General features: G+C 40.4%; 1 protein-coding gene across 1 annotated transcript in view; it reads right to left on the bottom strand.

Moving 5' to 3' along the window:
- Rhp (GTP-Rho-binding protein rhophilin) overlaps window positions 1-21,663 on the bottom strand; it is a 248,813-nt gene extending 227,150 nt beyond the window's left edge. Inside the window, exon 1 of the mRNA XM_080281732.1 lies at window positions 21,414-21,663. Coding sequence (XP_080137858.1) covers window positions 21,414-21,581 — 168 coding nt within the window. The 5' untranslated portion in view covers window positions 21,582-21,663. The remainder of the gene's footprint in view (window positions 1-21,413) is intronic.
- Window positions 21,664-22,475: the final 812 nt, after the last annotated feature.

The raw sequence follows: 22,475 nt of genomic DNA, 5'->3' as shown, positions 1-22,475 counted from the left end.
TTTCCTGTTTTCTTCCATGGATAGTATGAATAATGAGGTCTGCTGTACACTTTATATCAAGTACATTATAGTGTACTTATAAATTTGCCGTTTTGTTTAGTATATACTAATCACAGGAAATACGGAAACGATTTGATACACTCCTCTGGCTTACCATCATTTCCCGTCGTCCTCACTGCAATGTAAAACATTAGACAGGAAACAGACTTTTATGTACTGGCTTTTGAAATCGTTAAATACGGCATATTATCAGCAAGGGGAAATGAATAATAAGCGATACATTCTTACATAACAATTCCCATTTTCTTTACTTCTTTTTTTTTCACAGTAGTATGAAAAATCTATGTTATCATACGGATAGACATAATTTTTTTGTGTCTATGTGTGTTCCTTCCTTCCTGATGAAGAAATGAGGAGATAAGCCAGGATTTATTAATATCTATGCCGGAACGACAGACATGGAAAGAACTACCCTTCAGTTCATGATCCATATTGAAAGAGGCATTGAAGACTTCGCAGCACCTCTTAACAAGCGATATATCTTGGAATATTACACCCGAACACTTTATAACCTCTTAATATCAATATTTTTGTATTTGTAACCAACAAGAGGATACAGACGTGTAATTTGCAGAATGAATCGCTATGGAAAATAATGTATGTTGGCTACGAAATCCCCAAAAGGGCACTTTGAATAGCCTGCATGCTCTCTCTCTCTCTCTCTCTCTCTCTCTCTCTCTCTCTCTCTCTCTCCAAATCCGGCAGGTGGAATAAGACAAAGCTGAGGGAATGCAGGCGAACCAGGATAAGATGTCAATGGGGCGGCTTGGGATGGAATGAAGGAAGGTAGGTGAGACGGGATGAGGTCATGTGAGGGGTATTTTGTCCCGGATGTACTCTTCACGATATGCTGTGTGTGTGTGTGTGTGTGTGTGTGTGTGTGTGTGTGTGTGTGTGTGTGTGTGTGTGTGTGTGTGTGTGTGTGTGTGTGTGTGTGTGTGTGTGTGTGTGTGTGTGTGAGAGAGAGAGAGAGAGAGAGAGAGAGAGAGAGTGACATACACACAATTCAGCGATACAAACATACCGGATGCAACCCACTGATGTATATACTGTATACCACGAAGTTATATCACGTTTTAAAAAATCGTGTCTATCTCGTTGCGTTTCCGTTGCTCTATCCCATTAAAAAAATATATCGTACAATACATTCCCGGTCGACAAGTTTAGAGAATAATATACCGGAATGTACTTGAATGCTGGGTTATTGTACCGATAATATTAGACCATCAGAAAAATGGAATCTCATTACTTACTTTTTTTTTTTTTAGATTCCGTATCCCTATGCGAAGGGACACACACAACACACAAAGGGCAGAAATACCGGTAGCTGGAATTAATAAACCAATGCGAGGTTATTACTCCTGTAAAATTACACAGACAAAACTGTCTCGCTGTAATTAAGCTAGGTTACACTGTAAATATACCGATACAGGAAAAAAAATGGTACCGGTACCTCCAGCTACCTGTAGCAAACACTGACGATAGAAACAGCTAGCCTACCATGCATTCACAAGAATGAAAGATTGCTACAGTTCACACACACACACACACACACACACACATATATATATATATATATATATATATATATATATATATGTTGGTCTTAATACGGTACACAAACACTACAGAGAAATTCGTCTTGCTGGCCCATTTAAACGATAACAATTTAAGCCTAGGTGTGAATAGACGATAACAGGTACCATTCTTGGCCTACGTTGGTGATTAGCCTAGATGGCGACACAGTAGAAATCAATACAAAACAATACAAATAAAGCGACATCATAATACAAAACAAATGAAATATAATAGCCTACAAAGCAACAAAACATAGTAAAAATAAAATACGAAAACACACACACAAACACATACAAAACCGACAGTAACCATAAAGGACTCCAGGTCATTTTCTTCCCAGTGAGCGACGAGCTTTCCCAGAACGTTACAGCCTCCTTCCCCACCTTGCTCCTCCTATTAATTCAAGGTCTACCTCCTCTTTTCCTGCCAACAACCCATCACCCACACATTCTTCCCCTTACAGCTATTCTCTCCACCTTGTCCTCCATCTTGCTCCTGGTCTACCTCTTCTCTTGCCAACAACCCTATACTCATACACTCTCCCATAGGCTATATTCCTTCATCTTACCTTTGTATCTCGTTCTTGGTCTACCTCTTCTTCTGGCAACAACCCAATAACTACATTCTCCTTCTCTTACTCTCCCCCAGCTTGTTCCTCCATCTCGTTCTTGGTCTACCTCCTCTGCCAACAACTCATCACTCGTATCTCTCTTATATATCCCAACTTGTCCCTCTTTTACGTCCCTATACTTGTCCCTCCATCTCATCCATGGTCTATCTCGTCTGTCAACCATCTCACTCATGCACACTTTCTTAAAGAGGCATATTCCCCACTCTGTCTCCCTACCTTATCCATAATTTGCTACTTCCAAAAACCCCGCTCCAAAGCAAAAAACATTAAGCAATAACACAAAAGCAAAATAAATCACACATACAACACAGGCAACGCGACACCAAAACCAAACTACATGACACAGCCAATGCAAGAGTCGGAAAATAAGCCTCTCTCTCTCTCTCACACACACACACACACACACACACACACACACACACACACAGAAACCAAACTACATAACACAGCCAATGCAAGAGTCGGAAAATGTCTCTCTCTCTCTCTCTCTCTCTCTCTCTCTCACATACACACACACACACACCGCAATACCTCATATTACGCAACACTAGCCCCCCCCCCAAACCGCTGTCCAACACCCTTCTTACACAACATAGTGTAATGATGCGAGTAAGGATTTTTTTTTTTCTTACCGGTATCTCTCATTTGGATCCTTTCTTTACATACACACACACACACACACACACACACACACACACACACACACACACACACCAAATAAAGAGATCAGATACAGAAATCCTTATTAAAAAAAAATGAACGAGAAAGCCAAAATCAAGATCCGTTCACTTCGAGAGTTTGGACAATTGCGTGTAATAGACTGGAGATTACAGGCTTAAGCAGTGGGGAAAAAAAGAATGAGACTATACTGAAGATGACCTACAGTTGTACGAGTGGAGATGAAAGGAAGACAGAACCGGTTTATTCTTGGACTGGAAAGTTCATCATCGTCGTCGTTATTATTATTATTATCATTATTATTTGTGGTAGGTGGGGGCGCTCACCATCCACTCACTCAATGTAGTGCTGCTCTCGGATGTCTGCCCTGTCCTCTCCTCCATCTCCTTCTTTCCTTCCATCTTTCTTTCCTTTATTCTTTCCTCGTCCTTCTGCCTACGGGTGACTTTACACTCCCTCTTCTGTCTTTCATTCCTTCATTCTTTCCTCTTTCTTCTGCCTGTGGGTGACTCTACACTAAGTGACAAGCCAAATGGTTTCCTGTACACAAGGAAACCATTTACTACGTTGGGTGGTAACCAAATAACCAAATTTTGGCGCCTGGTGGTTTAGTGGGTAATTATTGTGCTCCAATAGGATGGAGCCGGTGAAGGTTTATATCCAAGGGGTGGTTGGGGTTTATATCTCACGTAATGCCACTCAGGAATGAGTGAGGTTGGTCACTCTCATCTTTAATGTCAGGACCAACTGCCTAGCCCCGGGCTCCTACGCTTCTCATGGGGGAACGTAGGATTGGATGATGGATGGATGGATTATTATTATCGGGAAGTGGGGTCGAACTGATAATGATAGTGTGTGTGTGTGTGTGTGTGTGTGTGTGTGTGTGTGTGTGTGTGTGTGTGTGTGTGTGTGTGTGTGTGTGTGAATGAACGCTTGTGTCAGCGTCAATGAGTGAGTAAACGTAAGATTGTGTGTGTCTGTACGGGTGAGTGTGTTGTGTGCAACACTGAATGAATGTCTGTGCGTGTGTGTGAGTCAGCGAGCAGTCTAAGTGCACGTGCGTCAATGAGAAAGTATGAAAGTGTCAGAGTGTGTGTCAATCTACCCCATCATCACACACACACACACACACACACACACACACACACACACACACACACACACACATACAGTATCAACATCACATCATTATAATAATTACTCATTTTTATTTATTTATTAATTTACTGATTTATCTTATTTACCTGTTCGTAGCTACTGTCTCTTCCTCTAGTACGGTACCTCTCTACCAATACCGACACCCATATTCAGCTACCGATCAAGCCTAAGGTTTTCACTAATTTAAAAGTTCACGCTACTATCCCGAAAATAATAATAATAATAATAATAATAATAAAAACTTAAGATGACAGTATTAACCTTCTCAGCCTCCTATGACTCACACACCTGAAGGAAGAATCTGGCGTTAGCTGTAAAAGAATACCAGAGCTGTCCCGATCAGGAGAGGGTTATCTGGGGTAAATAAACCAAAAACGGTCTGGAGCAGGAATACGATCCCCTATCTGCCTTTCCTAAGCCGATTGGATCTCTTTATGGGGCTTCACAGAGGATCAAACTCCTTAACGGTATGGAATTTCAGCACCGTACCCTACTGTATTGGTCGTCGTCGTCCTCCTCCTCCTACTCATCATCTTCATCTACCGTACTTCTTCTTCTTATAATCATCATCATCATCATCATCAACCCAACCTACCTCCAATTAATATTTCAATTCTGCCACCACCAATGACCTTCCTATTTGCTTAAGAGAATCCCTTGGTAGTTTTGTGGGAAAGTCAGGCAATAACTATCTAACTCTTCCACTTCGATAAATCTCTCCTACGCTAGAACAAAAAAATCATCCGTAATTACGTAAAATATTCGGGTGCAAGTAGTTCACAAAATCAATTTCAAGACCATTAAAAATATTCCAATTATCTCTATATCGAAGTCACAGCAAAGTCTTACCATTCAAGTACAAACGAAAATTTATGGTAATATTAACAGTCTTGTTCAGTTACAACTTACATACTGGGATCTCTGACGACCATTACTGTCAATCAAAGGTTATAGGGTTAGGTCACACGCACACACACACACACACACACAGAACATCACATCAACTAAGGTACTGACATCAACATCAATGACACCAATATATTCAGCCATATCAACACTACAACGTTATAACACACACACACACACACACACACACACACACACACACACACACACACACACACACACACACACACACACAATATTCATACAATGTTCCTGCAACCCAACCAACCCCTTACCTAACAGGGAGACGGTCATAAATCACCATCATGACACCACGACATTACTGTGGATAGAATTCTCTCTCTCTCTCTCTCTCTCTAAGCTGACCCGCAACCTGATTCCTATTCATGGCGACATAACACCTAACTTAACTCCCCCCCCCCTCTCTCTCGTTCTCACAGTCATCCCATCTCTCTGCTTTACGACATGTGAGAGAGAGAGAGAGAGAGAGAGAGAGAAAGGGGGGGGGGTTGTGATTGTGGGTGCTTACATTTTATTTACACAACTCATCAGTAACCTTCCTTTAAACATTTACCCCTCTTATTAACTCTAGATTCCTGGATGACATTTACTAATACTACCTAACAGTTCTAAGCTATCTACCCTAACAACAACATTCTAGGCCATCTACCAACACCTTTTTCCAGTAATCTTCTACCCTACATTACCCAACAGAATTACTTAAATCACACACTAACCTAACTTACAAACACCACTAAGGTATACAGTATACCTAGATTACAGAATATACCAAAACCCAGTAGCCTACACCACACAGCCCACCTAAATAACACGATGCTATAGTTCATTCACTTTACATTGGCCCAAATTTTCATCCTTTGTGATTGTAGGTGCTTACATTTTATTTACACAGCTCATACTCTACATATTGTCAGCAGCACTTCTTCGTGACTGGCAACATATTCCATTGTTCAAATCCTGTAACAGCTCAGCATTAAAGATGAGGGATGACAATATTAGACCACGACAAAATGAACAGTGCATAGTACTGCAAACCTACGTACTAATATAAAACACTTTAGGTAGCGTACGATAGGCTATGAATAAAAAACACCAAGGGTACCTGCTAAAACTAACTGCAAACATCATTCCAAGTAGGCTACCTCATACTTTGCTACAAAAATTCTCTCTCTCTCTCTCTCTCTCTCTCACACACACACACACAAACACACACACACACACACACACACACACACACACACACACACACCTACCACAGCCACTAACAACCATCACAGCTACCTACATCCACAAGAACCACCCACACCAACCAAAATTACATACAAGCATCACTTCAGTACCACGCACCTACCTACACAAAATAACCAGCCTACGGTACAGTAAAATACCAAAACAAATCACTCACAACACAATCATAACCCAAAGGTGACCCAGAAACATTCCAATCTTAAGAGTGTACCACTTATCACCTCAAAACACCTACTCCACCACCACACCAAGGACTTCAGGCTATGCTCGTGGACTTAGCAGGCTCCCAATCACCTGTTTCCTGATCAGCACATTTCTTTATTCTCTTATTTGTTTACGACTTGCATGCAGGATTTGTTTAATAGGCTTTGGAAATAATGTCGATTTTATTTATTTTTTACTTTCCCATAAGGTACCGGTACCGTATGTTACTTAGCCTATGCAAACTAAGTCGGTATTAACCCCCTTCAGGACAAAACCTCCCTTATGCTGAAGAAACTCGTCTAGCAGTAACATAAAAAGAAATACTACCGTGTGTGACACCTCTGTACTGAAGAGGTAAAATGGGTACAAATAACACATACGAGAGTACCGTATCAAAAGAATATCAAACAGTTATAGCCCTACACATAATGAAAGGAGGCAATAGAGAGTAAATGAGAATACAGTGGAGACCCAAACTTCTAAAACATACCGTGAGCACCACTAGTAGCTTATCTCCAAGGAGGATATGACCCAACTGATAACCTAGGGCACATACCATACCGTATATGTCACAAAGACGAAAGAAAGGGTACAGGTAGGAATTCATTACCTAACGTGCCTGTTGTGTGACGAAAGGAAGATCTACATTCCAAACTGCGGTAATGTGTGTGTGTGTGTGTGTGTGTGTGTGTGTGTGTGTGTGTGTGTGTGTGTGTGTGTGTGTGTGTGTGTGTGTGTGTGTGTGTGTGTGTGTGTGTGTGTGTGTGTGTGTGTGTGTGTGACGTCGGCTATAATAAACAGTAGAAATCAATACCCAAATCGGAACTGATATATAAATTCGTAGCTACCTCACTCCACTTTCCAATAGAGCCAACCTACCAAGACCTAAGGATTTTTAAGTTTTGACAGAGTAGCAACGTTTTTCGTACGACGTGGCTAGTTCAACAAAATCAGTACCAACTTGTGATATAAAAATGTAAATAAAATGAACGCTGCTTCAAACATTTCGCAAAGTGTAGGGTGCCTTGATATTTTAAGTGCTTGCAATAGCTACAATATATAACACAAAACAGGAATATAAATACAGTACCAGTAACGATACCGATAACCGATGATGGTGATGGTAATGAAGATGATGATGATAATGAAGATGATGATGATGATGATGATGATGATGATGATGATAATAATAATAATAATAATAATAATAATAATAATAATAATATTGTACCGTAATAATAATAAACAGCACAATATGGTAAATGCAAAACCTTTAATAACAGTAATGAGCCAGGAGTGAGGGTAACCGAATTAACATTACATCAAAAACTACCGTGAACTAAATCCACTGCAATCTATCCAAATTAGCCTGCTTGTTGTTCTCTCTCTCTCTCTCTCTCTTTCTCAAATCATGGCATAATCACGCACTCATACGACAAACAAAATCAACGGAGCCACAGAAACACATACACACATAAAACCCATCCTAAAGCATTCCAAGCAACCTCACAAACTCTCACATACACAAAACCAATCACACAAAACATCCAAACCTAAACACACTCTAGGTCAGTCTCATGCCAAAACACATAAAACAAAATCTCCCACAACAAACACTGTAACCAGACACAAACACAACTCACAAAGCACACCTGAATAATTTTTGTGGCCACACACACACACAACGCATAAATACCTGCAGCTAACCGTATATAAAGTCAAACACATACCGGTACATACCGGTATACATGTTTTTTTTTTTCTTGGAACAATCTTACTGGCTTGTGGCCTTTGGCTCCTTCTTCCTTGCATAAAAAAACACTCCCCCCTCCCCCCTCACACACACACACACACACACACACACACACACACACACACACACACACACACACAACCACGGCATGCACGGAAATAAAGACAACCCGTGGCTTTCGAGCATCCAGAGTGCAAGCATTACTAAGCACAAGTGTACCGATGAGTCAGTGTGTGTAAAGAGGGTGTTCTGTGTATTCTTCTCACTACACAAAAACGTTTTTATTTGTTGCCTAGCCCAGGGGTGAACGTGTCAACTAGGCTACCTAAATTCTGGATATAGGCTACTCCCTCCCTCCCTCCCTCCCTCCCTCTCTCTCTCTCTCTCTCTCTCTCAACAGATTGACAGAACAGACACATGAACAGACAGACAGATAGATGCAAACATATAAACAGATACCGGTAAACAGAAACAAATAAAGACAGACTGATGAATTAACAGACTGACAGCCAAAGACTGATAAAGAGACAGATAGAGACACCGATAAAGATACACACACACTAGGTATAAAGTGAAAACAGGTAGAGGCAGTGTGTGTGTGTGTGTGTGTGTGTGTGTGTGTGTGTGTGTTATTGTAACAGGTGTACAGTAAGTCGGTGTATGGGGATGTAGGTTAAACAGGATTAAGTAGGTTTAAGTAAGTGTAACATGTGTAAAGAGGCTAATCTCACTACCTATATACAACAAACGTCATCAGATGTTGTTAAGTATTAGAACAGGTAGCTAGATGCGTCATAGGATAAAAGTAGCCTAAGTACTCAATATGTATGGTTATTTTATATGAAAGTACCCGGTATGTAAGTATAAGTGTAAGTACCCTGAATGTGAGCATGGCTGCAAGTATCCGGTATACAGTATGTGTAAGAATTCGCTTTGTTAGCAAATCTCTAAGTATCCGCTGTTAGTAAATCTGTAAGTAGCTACCCGCTGTTAGTAAATTTGTAACCACCCGGTACGTAAGCACGTGTAAGGGCCCGGTGTGTAAATACCGGTATGTGTGTAAGTACCCGGTCTTTCAATAACGAAGGTGTAAGGAGGGACGACAATTTCATGCTTAAAATGTACAGCCATTCACTACCGGTGTGAGTCATGTCCAGTATGTCACTAGGTAGGGTAAGTATCTTAGTACCGACGGTAGTAGTATCACCAGTAGCGGACAGGTAGGTAGGTAGGTAGGTAGGTAGGTGTCTGCAAGTTTAAGCAAATGTACAACCCAAGAGGACGTTAAGCGTATTGTAATTCTGTATTCGTTCAGCAGACGTCAGTAATGGTATGTTAGTAGGTAGACAAATGTTAGGAAGCAGGTGTAGGTAGTATCAATACGCTATGTTTGCGCAGAGGAAGGTTGACAGACAGTAAGAGTATCTGCTACGCAGAAGCAGGTAATATAAGTAAGCAGGGAGATAGGTGGTGGTAGTAGGTGTACCAGTTGCTAATAACAGTGGGGTACGAGGATTCAGTATGCGAGGTGTAAATATCAACATCGGTAAGTAGCCTACACTCCACAGTGTTAGTAAGCCTAGACTTAATAGGTAAGTAGATATCTGGCACTGTACCGGTATATACGTGTTAGTACTTTATCAGTAAGTAGCGTAAGATATTAAGTGTACGTCTGTTCATTTTAACTTGGCCTTAAATTACCATCCATCTATCTTCAATAATGAGGTGTAATAGCCATAAGAGATTAACACAAGAATACGATGCTGGTTACGAAGCCTTATCAAAGGGATGCAGAGCCACAGTATTATTATGAGAGATTAACACTGCAAAAGGATGCTAATCACGAGGAAGTCTCACGAAAAGGATTTAGAGCTGTAGTACTGTATTATTCTGCCACTGACAGACTTGAAACAGGATGCAAATTAATAAAATAAAAATCTTCACGTGAACGAAAAATAGAATTAGGCTAGTGAGAGAAGGTGGGCAGACAGGTGTTAGTAGGCAGGTGTTAGGTGTTAGTAGGTAGGCGTAAAGTAATTATAAGGTGGGGTGTACGTAGCGGTATGTCAGTAGGTAGTAAGTGTTAGTAGGACTGAGAGTAAAAACGGGAGGTGGTGTAAAGCACTCCGTTATTTGGACACCAGCTGGTCATCTCTCTCTCTCTCTCTCTCTCTCTCTCTCTCTCTCTCTCTCTCTCTCTCTCTCTCTCTCTCTCACACACACACACACACACACACACACCTTTAATCCATTTATTTTCTCTCCACTTCCTTTTGATTCCTATTCTTAGCTAACGTTAACCATTCCCCTCTCTCTCTCTCTCTCTCTCTCTCTCTCTCTCGTGTACATGGGTAACAATTACATTAACCCTTTAACACATTATACGCCTATCTTTCATTATCTATGCTGTCACCATTTTAGGAGGTGTAATTTTAAGCTTAATTAATAACTGGGATTAGGTTTTACTTGCGTCACTGATTACACTATGCGAATAAGAAAATTATAATGACGACGATGATATTATTAGTAGTAAAATAATTTTGAAGAAAAAACATTAATAACAAAATCGAAAACAGGAACAGGAAGAATAGGAGGAGGAAATGAAAATACGGTGAAGGTGAGGTATTGCAACCTAATCGAGGTGTTCAGTAGGTTAGCCTGTTCTTGACTTTGGCAGTAAGCACAGAAGGCGACTGCAAATATCGTCTTTCCATTTAGGCTAATATAAAATAATAATAATAATAATAATAATATTAATACTATACTGTATATATATACCGGTATACACACACACACACACACACACACACACACACACAATATATATATATATATATATATATATATATATATATATATATATATATATATATATATATATATATATATTGCCAGATGCCTTAATCCCGTAAGAGGTGGCCACAGACAATTCGCTTCCACGTCGTCCTGCCGTCTGTCATTTGGCTGCCCTCCCTCCAACTCATCCCTCCTCCCTCATCTCTCCATTCCGTCCCTTCATCTCATCCTTGGTCTCCTCCTCCTTTCCCCCTCCAATGACTAGAATATTGTATGTAAGCGATGATAACAAGAACAACAACAACAACAATAATAATAATAATAATAATAATAATAATAATGATAGATGATTATGAACATGATCATGAGAATGGGAAGGACCGAGAAGAAGAGTAAAAAGGAAGAGGAGGAGGAACAGAGGATAAAGGAAGATGAACAAACGGGAAGAAGAACAGGGGGTAAAGGAAGATGAACAAGAGGGAAGAAGAGCAGGGGATAATGGAAGATGAACAAAAAGGAAGAAGAACAGGGGATAAAGGAAGATGAACAAGAGGGAAGAAGAACAGGGGATAAAGGAAGATGAACAAGAGGGAAGAAGAACAGGGGATAAAGGAAGATGAACAAGAGGGAAGAAGAACAGGGGATAAAGGAAGATGAACAAAAGGGAAGAACAGGGGATAAAGGAAGATGAACAAGAGGGAAGAGAATGATGAACATGCGGGAAGGGGAAGATAAACAAGAGAGTTGGGGAAGACCGAGAGGATGATGAACAACACGGAAGAGGAAGAGGATGAACCAACAACTTGAGGGGAGTGGAAGTCCGAGAAAATAATGAAAACGATGATCAAAATGAACAAAAGCGAGAAGAGGGAGACCAAGGAAGAAGAACAAGACGAAGAGGAAGATGAACAACAGGAGGGAAGGCAGACTGGACTGCCGGGAAGGAGGGAGTCGAGATGAGAGGTGATAAAAGAGGGTCTGGAGGTGTTTTTGTCGAGGCCACACACACACACACACACACACACACACACACACACACACACACACACACACACACACACACACACACACACACCTGTACCCTACGTCTTCCATAGGCTGTAATTTCTCGTGATTATCAGACGATTTATACAGCTCACGAGACAACGAACTGGGTATACTAAATACAGCCTCAATCACCCCTTCACTACAATGATGTCATCAATATATCAATCTCCAAATCTCCTGACGATTTTATGCAACGTAGGGGGGGGGGAAATTTAGAGCTCAAGGGATTTGGTGCAGCCTCCATAATCTACACGCATCCTAAGCTGAAGAAAATAGTATCGTGACAGCAAGAACAAACTGTGGCGTCGTGGTGTTGGTGGGGTCAATATTCCCCTGTATTATGGAGCCACCCGGTGTGAGCTCCAACATATGAAAGAGATGCACTGTGTTTATCATGCAGGTTGCTTGGGTAGGCTACTTTGAAGAATGAGCAGCCTGCCTTGCCTGCTACATTATAACGCAATTTTCTGCACGGTACCTCTCTTAAATCCCACCAACCCAATGGCGTCTTTTCATGTTTTCTTGCTGCCTCCAGACGATCTTAGCTTGAGAAAAACTTCGTGATAAAGGGGGTGAAGGCTTTACTGGTACCTAATCCATCCAGTTTTAAAAGTCTCTCTGAACCTGAATAAAATTAACTGAGATGGCAAGAATAAGACAAAATACTTAATCACAGTGACGTGGATATGGATATGAGAGAGAGAGAGAGAGAGAGAGAGAGAGAGAGAGAGAGACAGAGACAGACAGACAGACAGACAAACAGCGTGTGAGGCTGGAGACAGTTTAGGAGCAACAAGTCACCGTGTTAGTGGTGTGAATATGTGGGAAGGATAACGGTGTGGTCTGTGACGGACGGTGTGTGTGTGTGTGTGTGTGTGTGTGTGTGTGTGTGTGTGTGTGTGTGTGTAGGGAGGAGAGCAACGGTAGTGTGAGTAGGCAATGAGGATACGGTAGAGGAGCATGCATGTGTGTGTGTGTGTGTGTGTGTGTGTGATGTGGAGTATTGGGTTTGTGTGGCGTGTGGTGTGTGGGAGAAGGTGTAGCCAGAAATTTAACGATACTGCATATGTGGGAGAGTGTATGAGAATATAGTGTGGTGGGAGGTATTACTCTGTCTGGGTGTATGAACGAGGGTGTGTGGGAGTGGGGTAGGAAGTGTTGTAGTGTGTGGTGTGGGTGTTGAGGTGGTACGCTATTATGATGGATGGTGGGTGGGAATGAGGCAGATAATGTGGTGGACGTATTATGTGTGGTGTGGATGTTAAAGTAGCGTAAGAGGATGGATGTATGCAAGTGGAGTAAGGAGTGGGTTGGTGTGTGGCGTGGGTATGAGGTGTGTGGTTGTGAAAGGCGTGGGGTAATAATACTGGTGAGGTTAACGGTATAGTGTGTGTGTGTGTGTGTGTGTGTGTGTGTGTGTGTGTGTGTGTGTGTGTGTGTGTGTGTGTGTGTGTGTGTGTGTGTGTGTGTGTGTGATGGTGGAGTACCGTACTACAACACTACACTGGCTATTTATATGCTATATAGGCTATATGTTACAATCTCACTGTCACACATCCCTATTATACAGCTCCCTAAGGCTTGCAACAATACACTTATACACGCTGTTCTCCAATGCGCATTAATTCCGTACATTGCCTACAACCCCTGCCAAGGCTATCACACTTAAATGTACGGTAGTCTTGGGCAGGTTGTGTTACGTAGCATGAAACAACGTTAACAAAGACATACTTTATATACTGATAGATATATAATGACTGCCTATGTTTAACTACATGTTCTGATTCACAAACCTGTCAACCTACCCAATACTGACTACCGGCACGTTGAATTCATAATCTACACAGGGTACACAATTTTTTCCATATGCAAGTAACTATGCAATGCCAACTAAATAATCTTAGAAAACACGCTATCACCACACAGTTACACACAATACATCATGAAGTATAAATCGACGGGCAAATATAAATCAGTATACCGAGTTTTCGTCTATTTCGAGACATCTTCAGGGTACGGTAATAGGTATTCCAATTACCGGTATTTTTCTTTCTTTCTAGTGAGTTGTACTCCACAGCAAATATCACGTATTTGTGTTTTATTCTTCACATCATCAGTGCAAAACTTATTCGACATTGCAACGTTTAGCATTACTTTTACACCCGTACCTCATTCCAGCTCAAATCCCGCGAACTATAGCTAAACTAATAATGGCTTTACCACATTGCAATTAAGATACACTGAATGATATGGTATCTAATTTTAATTTTCGTTTTCAGTTCACTGTTGTCAAAATACGAGATCAAATTTGGCACCTACAATGATGGCATGACGTTCAAAAAAAAAAAAAAAAAAAAAAAAAAAAAAGTAAAAGAAAAGGAGGGGTTGGGTAAGAAGAAAGACGATGAAAAGATTTTTTAATACCTTATTACCAGTAAATTAAACATAACACTTTCAACAGTGACAGTAGTAGTAGTAGTAAATAATAAAATAAAAAAATCTAAATTTCACAGCACTCTCACTCCTCCATTAATCACCTGTTTCCGTACTAAACGAAGCTGTATGAGAACAATAGTGATGGGAGTCGAAACTTGAACTCCATCCATGTTATTACGAAACTGGAGAGTCGAGATTAACGGGACGACGACGACTCACACACTCTCTCCCTCTCTCTCTCTAACTTCTCTATCTGGACCGTACTAAGGCGGGATCACTTGGAAAGGTCGGTAGATTCTCTCTCTCAACCAACCAACCAACCAAGGAAGGAGGAGGAAACATGTGATAAAAAAGGGAAAACAAAAAGAAAAAAGAAAAAAATGGCAAGAGGGGAAGCACACAGCGCCCTCTTCACCTCCCATCTGACGACCGGATGGGGGAGAAGGGGGAACAGGGACCTGGCACACAAAAGGAAAACGACACAAAGACAAGATAAAAAGACCAAGAAGGGCACACACAAAAAATGTAAAGAAGATGGGGCTTAAAAAGGGGGGGGGGGGAAGCAAGCAAAGTAGGCTATGAGGGTATACACGAGAATACCTTCATTGCAGAGGGGAAAAAGAAAAGAAAAAAAATGATAATACGAACTCTCCAGACATCTGTTTTATATACCGGTATTCACTGATGTACTGTGCTAAAAATATATGAAAACACCGATAAACAAAAGAGAGCATTAAGACAGCTGTTCTAAAATCAGATAACGTATATTACACGATAAATCTCTAACGCCCACATCTTCACCAATTTCAGAACGAAGGCAAAAAATCAAATTCCGGCATCAATAAAAAATGAAACCACAAAAGCGTTAGATAATGATATATAGGCTAAAATGAAGAAGAAGCAACCTCCATGACAGTAACAGTGATGGATATCTTGCCAGTTCACTAACGGAAAATCTAACATCGAATAATGGAAAGTCTAAGAACAGGAAATTATTCTTGCTACACGCTTCCGCATTATTCACAAACGTTACGGAAAGTTTGGCATTGTGGATGATCCGAGTGACAGATAAATCCAGTCTAGACATAAAATCTATCAAGCACATTTATTATTTTTAATTCAACGAATGAGTAATTTAAACATTTATTGATAAACAAGAACAAAACTGAACCGAACCTAAAATCAGCCTATTCTTGACAAGCCTAAACTTTCCTCCAAACATATACACCGGATACCATATTCAACTTAGCATACCTCAAAATTATAGTAACCCAGTCGAAGCTATTACGGAATAGCCTATGGTAAATTAATTTAAAATTATAAACCGGTAACCTCATAAATGTAAACCTAGTAACAATGAAAACAGCCTATAGGACTTAAGAAAGCGTGATAACCTAACTGCTGCCTACACACACACACACACACACACACACACACACACACACACACACACACACACAAAATGAACGAACAATAAATCGTTATACCGAAAAAAAAAAAAAATGGTGATAACAGCTATACCGGAAATCTAAAGTTAACACCAATGACAACCTACTGGTTCCTTTGGTTCTTTCTTCCTTGGAAAAAAAAAAAAAAAAAACTAGCAGATGTAGTACTATAGCAAGTGACAAGGCTACACCTCAGAAGCCTCCATGAAAAACCAGCAACGGTAATAGAAGTGAACAAAGCCTTAAAAAACTAGCAAAGGTAACAACAGCCTACAGAGCCTAACATAAACAAAGGAAGCACTCTTCGCGCAGCTGCATCGAATCACCAATGGACATCTACTTTATTTACAAACATTCTTCAGCTTAAGTTCTGTATAGGCTAATATTGCTCGTTTACATTACACCTTAGTCTTCAGTCACATTACCATATACTTCACAACCAAACTTCAATGAATATTAAACTGAATAAAACTATTTCTCATAATACTGTACTACACTTACAGGGGGACCGGTTTATTCTGTAAATTCATGAAACCTTCCACAGTCGAGTCTTTCATGAGTTTAACAGTATCCCTGTTAACGCCGGATGATTTCCTTCAGCTGAGAATGGGTAAGGGTATGGAAGATAATCTCCTGAGTAAAATACAAGAGTTTGAGTGCTAATCTGTCACCATTCCCAACCCTTTCATGGCCGGAACACCTCTAGCAATCTACTCCATCTAACGCTGGATGACTATTCAGCTGTGTGAGTCATACGATGTTGTGTGCCGAGATCCTTGATAAATGTAGCCTCTGGTATCTCACTTGCAGGGCTGCCATTACTCCTAGGGTTTCTAGTCTGATCCAGCACCTCACACTCCCCCCCCCCCTCCTACCTCTCTGGATTTCTTCAGTTATTTGTATTAGCCGTGCCAGGAAATGCCACGTCAATGGAATAAGCTCCTGGAGACGAAAAAGTTGTAACAAGATCATAGGCCACTTCAGGTGTTTCCTATTATACTTCACGTATAATCTCATCCCGTAATATGAACAGACCATGAGAATACGGAAAATATTCTTAGTAAAATAACCATTAGTAAGGAGGACGTATTGAAAGAAATTAATAAGTTAAAACCTCAAAAATCGCCAGGTCCGGACGATATATATGCAAAAATTATAAAAGAAACCAAAGAAGAATTATGTCAGCCACTTTTAACGTTATTTAATGACTCTTTAAGTTCAAGAGAAGTTCCAGAGGCGTGGAAAACCGCAAACGTAGTGCCCATCTTTAAAAAGGGTGATAAATCAGCTGCGTCGAATTATCGTCCGATAAGTCTAACGTCAATAGTAGGAAAAATGTTAGAGTCAATTTTGGCAAATAAGATTAGAGAACACTTAGAAAGATTTAATCTTATAAACGAAAGTCAGCACGGATTCAGGCAAGGACGATCCTGCCTCACAAATTTGTTGTCATTCTACTCGGAGGTCTATGAGGCAGTAGATAGCGATAAAGCTTACGATGTTATTTATCTGGACTTTAGTAAAGCTTTTGATAGGGTCCCACACGAAAGGTTAGTTAGAAAGGTTCGAGCACACGGTATAGACGGCGATATCTTAAAATGGATAGAATCCTGGCTGAAAGGACGAAAGCAGAGAGTATCAATAAATGGAACTAAGTCGGACTGGGGAATAGTAACTAGCGGTGTACCACAGGGTTCAGTACTCGGTCCCTTATTATTTATCATATATATAAATGATCTAGACTTAGGAGTCAATAGCAGCATCAGCAAATTTGCCGACGATACAAAAATAGGGCGTATCATTAACTCGACTGACGATTGCCATAACTTACAGAAAGACCTCGATACATTGTCCAAATGGTCTAAAACTTGGCAAATGGAATTTAACGTTGAAAAATGTAAAGTACTTAACGTAGGCAAGACCATTGGAGATACTAAATACAGCTTAGATAACAAAGAAATTAGCAAATCGGAATGCGAGAGAGATCTAGGAGTTATGATTAGTAACGGCCTTAAACCTAGACAACAGTGCATTAATGCGAGAAATAAAGCAAATAGGGTCCTAGGATTTATTTCGAGAAGCGTGAGCAATAGATCATCTAAAGTAATACTAAAACTTTATCTAGCATTAGTAAGGCCACATTTAGACTACGCAGTACAATTCTGGTGTCCTTACTATAGAATGGATATTAATTCGTTAGAAAATGTACAGAGAAGAATGACTAAAATGATACATGACGTCCGGAACCTGTCATATGAAGACAGACTGAAAAGACTAAGTCTGCATTCGCTAGAGAGGCGTAGAGTAAGGGGAGACTTAATTGAGGTGTTTAAGTGGATGAATGGTATAAATAAGGGAGATATTAGCAAGGTACTTAAAGTGAGCATACAGGATAGAACTAGAAATAATGGTTTCAAACTAGAAAAATTCCGTTTCAGTAAGGAAATCGGTAGAAATTGGTTTGGTAATAGAGTAGTAGACGAATGGAATAAGCTACCTAGTAAAGTAGTTGCTGCCTCTTCCATTGAGAGTTTCAAGCATAGGCTAGATAAGCATATGACAAATAAGGGGTGGATATAGAATAAAGAAAATCTTATAACCAATACTAATTCAAAAAATTTTTCTTTTCAGGTTAAACTATGATAGTCTCTATTCTCCTTTCACACTTTCCTGTAAAATGTCCACGCCAGTTTTTCTATACGGCGTGGTGTTCTTTCTGACTTTTTCCTGCCGGCTTCGGCTGGAGGGTTTGGAGGGCGGGGGAGAGCCTTCTTCTTTGCTGTCCTTATCTCATTCTAGTAGTTCAGTTACTCTTCTAGGAGCTGCCTAGCATGGGCCAACCGGCCTACTGCAGTTATCCTCTCTTCTTATGTTCTTATGTTCTTATGTTACCGCACCTGTTATATTTGATTACCCCGGTAAATTAAGCATAGTCTGGTATCGAAATATTTTGTATCACTGAAAAGTTACAGATGGCATATCGTACGCAGAGAGAGAGAGAGAGAGAGAGAGAGAGAGAGAGAGAGAGAGAGAGAGAGAATTATCCAAGTAAGTTCCTTTTATATTGCTTCCTCCCGTTATGGAACCTTTCCATATGTATTTTGTTACGTAACGTTATCTGTACTATGGTGACATTACATTCTTCTCCATGTTATTATAGTTTCAGTTTATTACCAGTACGGCGTATACGCCTAATCACTTAACTACGATAGTAACTACTACTATAATCTTGGCTCACCCAGACGATTCTTTAAAATTTAAAATGAAAAAAATAAAAGTCATAATGTAGTTAGTTTCCTTACCTCCCCACTAAAATGACATTTATTTCATCCCGAATACGCTTACTTTTCTTTTTTTTCAGCAGCACAGGAAGGATTTCTCGTAGTAAAGAGGGTGATACTGTCCAGTACCTGTACTTTTAGTAAGACATGACCTGGGTGCCGTAACAACAATGTCAACTCCTGCTGCTTCATGACACAGCTACATTTCTGGCTGTTTGTGCTAAGATGTAAGTTATTTGTTATATTAACCCGCCCAGCAACCTCATCCTCATCCACAGTGACATTTTGACATCGTGAACAGCAAATACGAAAAGGTTACTGTCTTGCCGACATTCTAACACGAAATGACAGTGTTAACTTTTATCTTGAAGCGATACTTGAGAATAAAGTGATATTATGGTCGTGCTGTTCTGGTGTTAAGCGATAATTTTAAAACAATATTACAAGCCAAAGCCCACGATGGAAAATCTCATCTAATATTTTTTTTGCACGACTATCGTTCGTTCGTTTTTGGATATCCTTCACCTACAGCGAAAGCCGGCCATACATTAGCCCGGCCAGTGGGATGTAGGCTGACTTGTAAAATAGTAAGGGGGAAGACAGGGCCTGGGAGGTCCTGAAGGGGCCGCCCAGCACACACGCCGTGTCTTCTTGCTGGTTTTGTAGTGTGTGAGCAGCAGTACAACTATCCTCCATCCTTCCAAATATATCATTCAAATCACAAAGTATAATAAAGTCAATGTGATAACAAATCTATCTATCTATCTATTGCCAGACGCCTCAATCCCGTTTGGGGTGGCCACAAACAAATCGCCTCCAAGTCGCCCTGTCCCCCGCCATTTCACTGCCCTGCTCCCAACTCACATCTCCCTCTCTCATATACCTCTCCACCCCATCCCTCCATCTCATCCTCGGCCTCCCCCTCCCTCTTTCCCCCTCCACCTCACTCACATACACTCTCTTCGTCAGTCTTTCACCCTCCATCCTCTCCACATGGCCAAACCACCTCAGTATGTTCCTCATAACGCTTCCTATCACATCCACATCAACACCACAACGCTCCTTTATATCCTCATTCGTCAGCCTGTCTCTCCATGTGACTCCACAGGCTCCTCTTAAATAACTCATTTCCACTGCTCTCACTCTTGACTTGTGTCCTTCCAACAACGTCCAAGCTTCACTTCCGTACGTTAGAGTTGGTATCACAATACTCTCATGTAGTAACTTTTTCACTTCCAATGTATAATAAAGTCAATGTGATAAAGTAAAGTGAGTTTTCATGTTCCTACGATAACGAAACAAGGGAAGCGACCGAAACATTCTCTTCACTGATAACGCCAAGTAAGTGAATTCTAACTACACTGCCACCGATCGAACGACCAGTGAATTTACTCAACCGCCGTACTAGGCTCCATTTTGCTTCTAAGACGGTTCTATTTCTCGATTAAAGTAACGCCGAATGAGCAATGATTTCAGTCAAGCCACTGAACAACTTGGAAATGTATTAGTTCCTTTAGTTTTCGCACTGTGTACAGGCTGTTTATCAGGTAAAACAATACCAAGCAAACTATGAGACAAGCCACTGGACACCTTTAACTTTCATACCCTCCATTTTACTCCCGCACAATGGCTATAATCCTCGAATAAATGAAACGATGAACGAAGAATTCTGTTAGTCTACCAATGAATACCCTCGTCTACAAGTGTACAAGTTCAATTTAATTTGTGCATGACTACCATATGCTCATCGAGGGACGCCCAATACTGTAACCATGGAAACTATGCCTACACAATAGTTGGTCTGATATTGAGTACCTGTGTACGTAAGTGGCCGAAAATGAATAAATATTGCGAAAACAGGAAATGCACGTAAATCCATAAAAATGCAACACAAAACCTCCTGGTGTTGCGAAATGTCTTGCGTTTAGCTACGTATATTTTACATCCTATTTTAAATTCCTTTATATTTACGCTATATCACATCTTAGCCTCGTTAAATGTGACTGTAGACAACATAAACACCATACATGACAAACCTTTAAACTTCCATGGAATAAATAGTCGCCAGAATAATTCGCTCATGAATAGTAATCAAGGACATGGCTTAAGATACCGCATCGAATATATATGTTACAAATGCAAATAAGTCACTGATATTATTTACTCACCCATCGTTGTCGCCTCAGAGTGAAGTAATTCTCCTCTGGCTGTTTCTTCTCGGTTTTCTTCCTTTCCAAACTACACGTCTCCAGCTTATCCTTTCTCTTACGCATGCTCACAAACAAATTTGACTTGATCTTGTCTTGGATATCATTCACTGTTACCGTGGTCGACATTTTGTATCACACGGAGGAAAACTATAAACGATTTAAACCTCCAACTCTTATAATTCACTGAAGGAACACCACAGAGGGAAGACTCACGTACACCCAACACCGCTGACTGAGCAAGACTGAGGCGTGTTTATGGTTCTCCCTGGTCTCCACCGACCTTTAACTCCCCCGAACTCGTGGTAATGCCGGCTCACATTATTGATTTCTTAATCGTAAGTTATACAACTCCAAAACTTTGTTTTCACTTACTTACATTATACTATGACCTTACTAGAAATGCTTTGTAAAATAATATAAGTAAATACTGTGAGAAAAGGCGCTGGAAAAATTAGACAATATAAAAGCAACATGGCACCACCAATCCTCAGGTAAACGCAAACCCACGCACATGACAACAAACCCAAAGAATGCATGACCGTTTGTTTCCCTCAGTTCCTATCATCTGTAGCACAGTAACATCTGCCTGTGCAAATAACGAAACTCGATCTAGTACCGCAAATTAGGCATCACGCAGAACAGAAAACATTATTACCGGTTTCACATGGTTAGGCGGTTTGCGTCAGGTACTGTGTGGCGTTAGAAATAATCAATGCGGCAACTGATTTGGCATGCTTTGGCCGGATATCCTGTGCACGAGAATATAATTGCATAACTGAACCTACCTTTAAATTACGACTCAACGTTTTGCAAGTTACTGTCCTGTATCAGCGGTATGGACAACTATCAAACTGTAGGTTAAGATACGTATATATTGATATACTTGGAGACAGAATTTTGCATTGACAGATATGAAAGATTTTGTTCAACATTCACTTAAAAATAATGAATTTACCGATATATACAATTGGTAAACCGGTAATATTAGGCTGAATACTACAAAATTTATTCCCCGCTCAC

This window comes from Coenobita brevimanus, chromosome 90 (assembly GCF_032717465.1).
Source record: "Coenobita brevimanus isolate Jiangsu-jjx chromosome 90, ASM3271746v2, whole genome shotgun sequence".
Lineage (NCBI taxonomy): Eukaryota > Metazoa > Arthropoda > Malacostraca > Decapoda > Coenobitidae > Coenobita > Coenobita brevimanus.
This window is presented reverse-complemented; position numbering and strand designations above follow the sequence as displayed.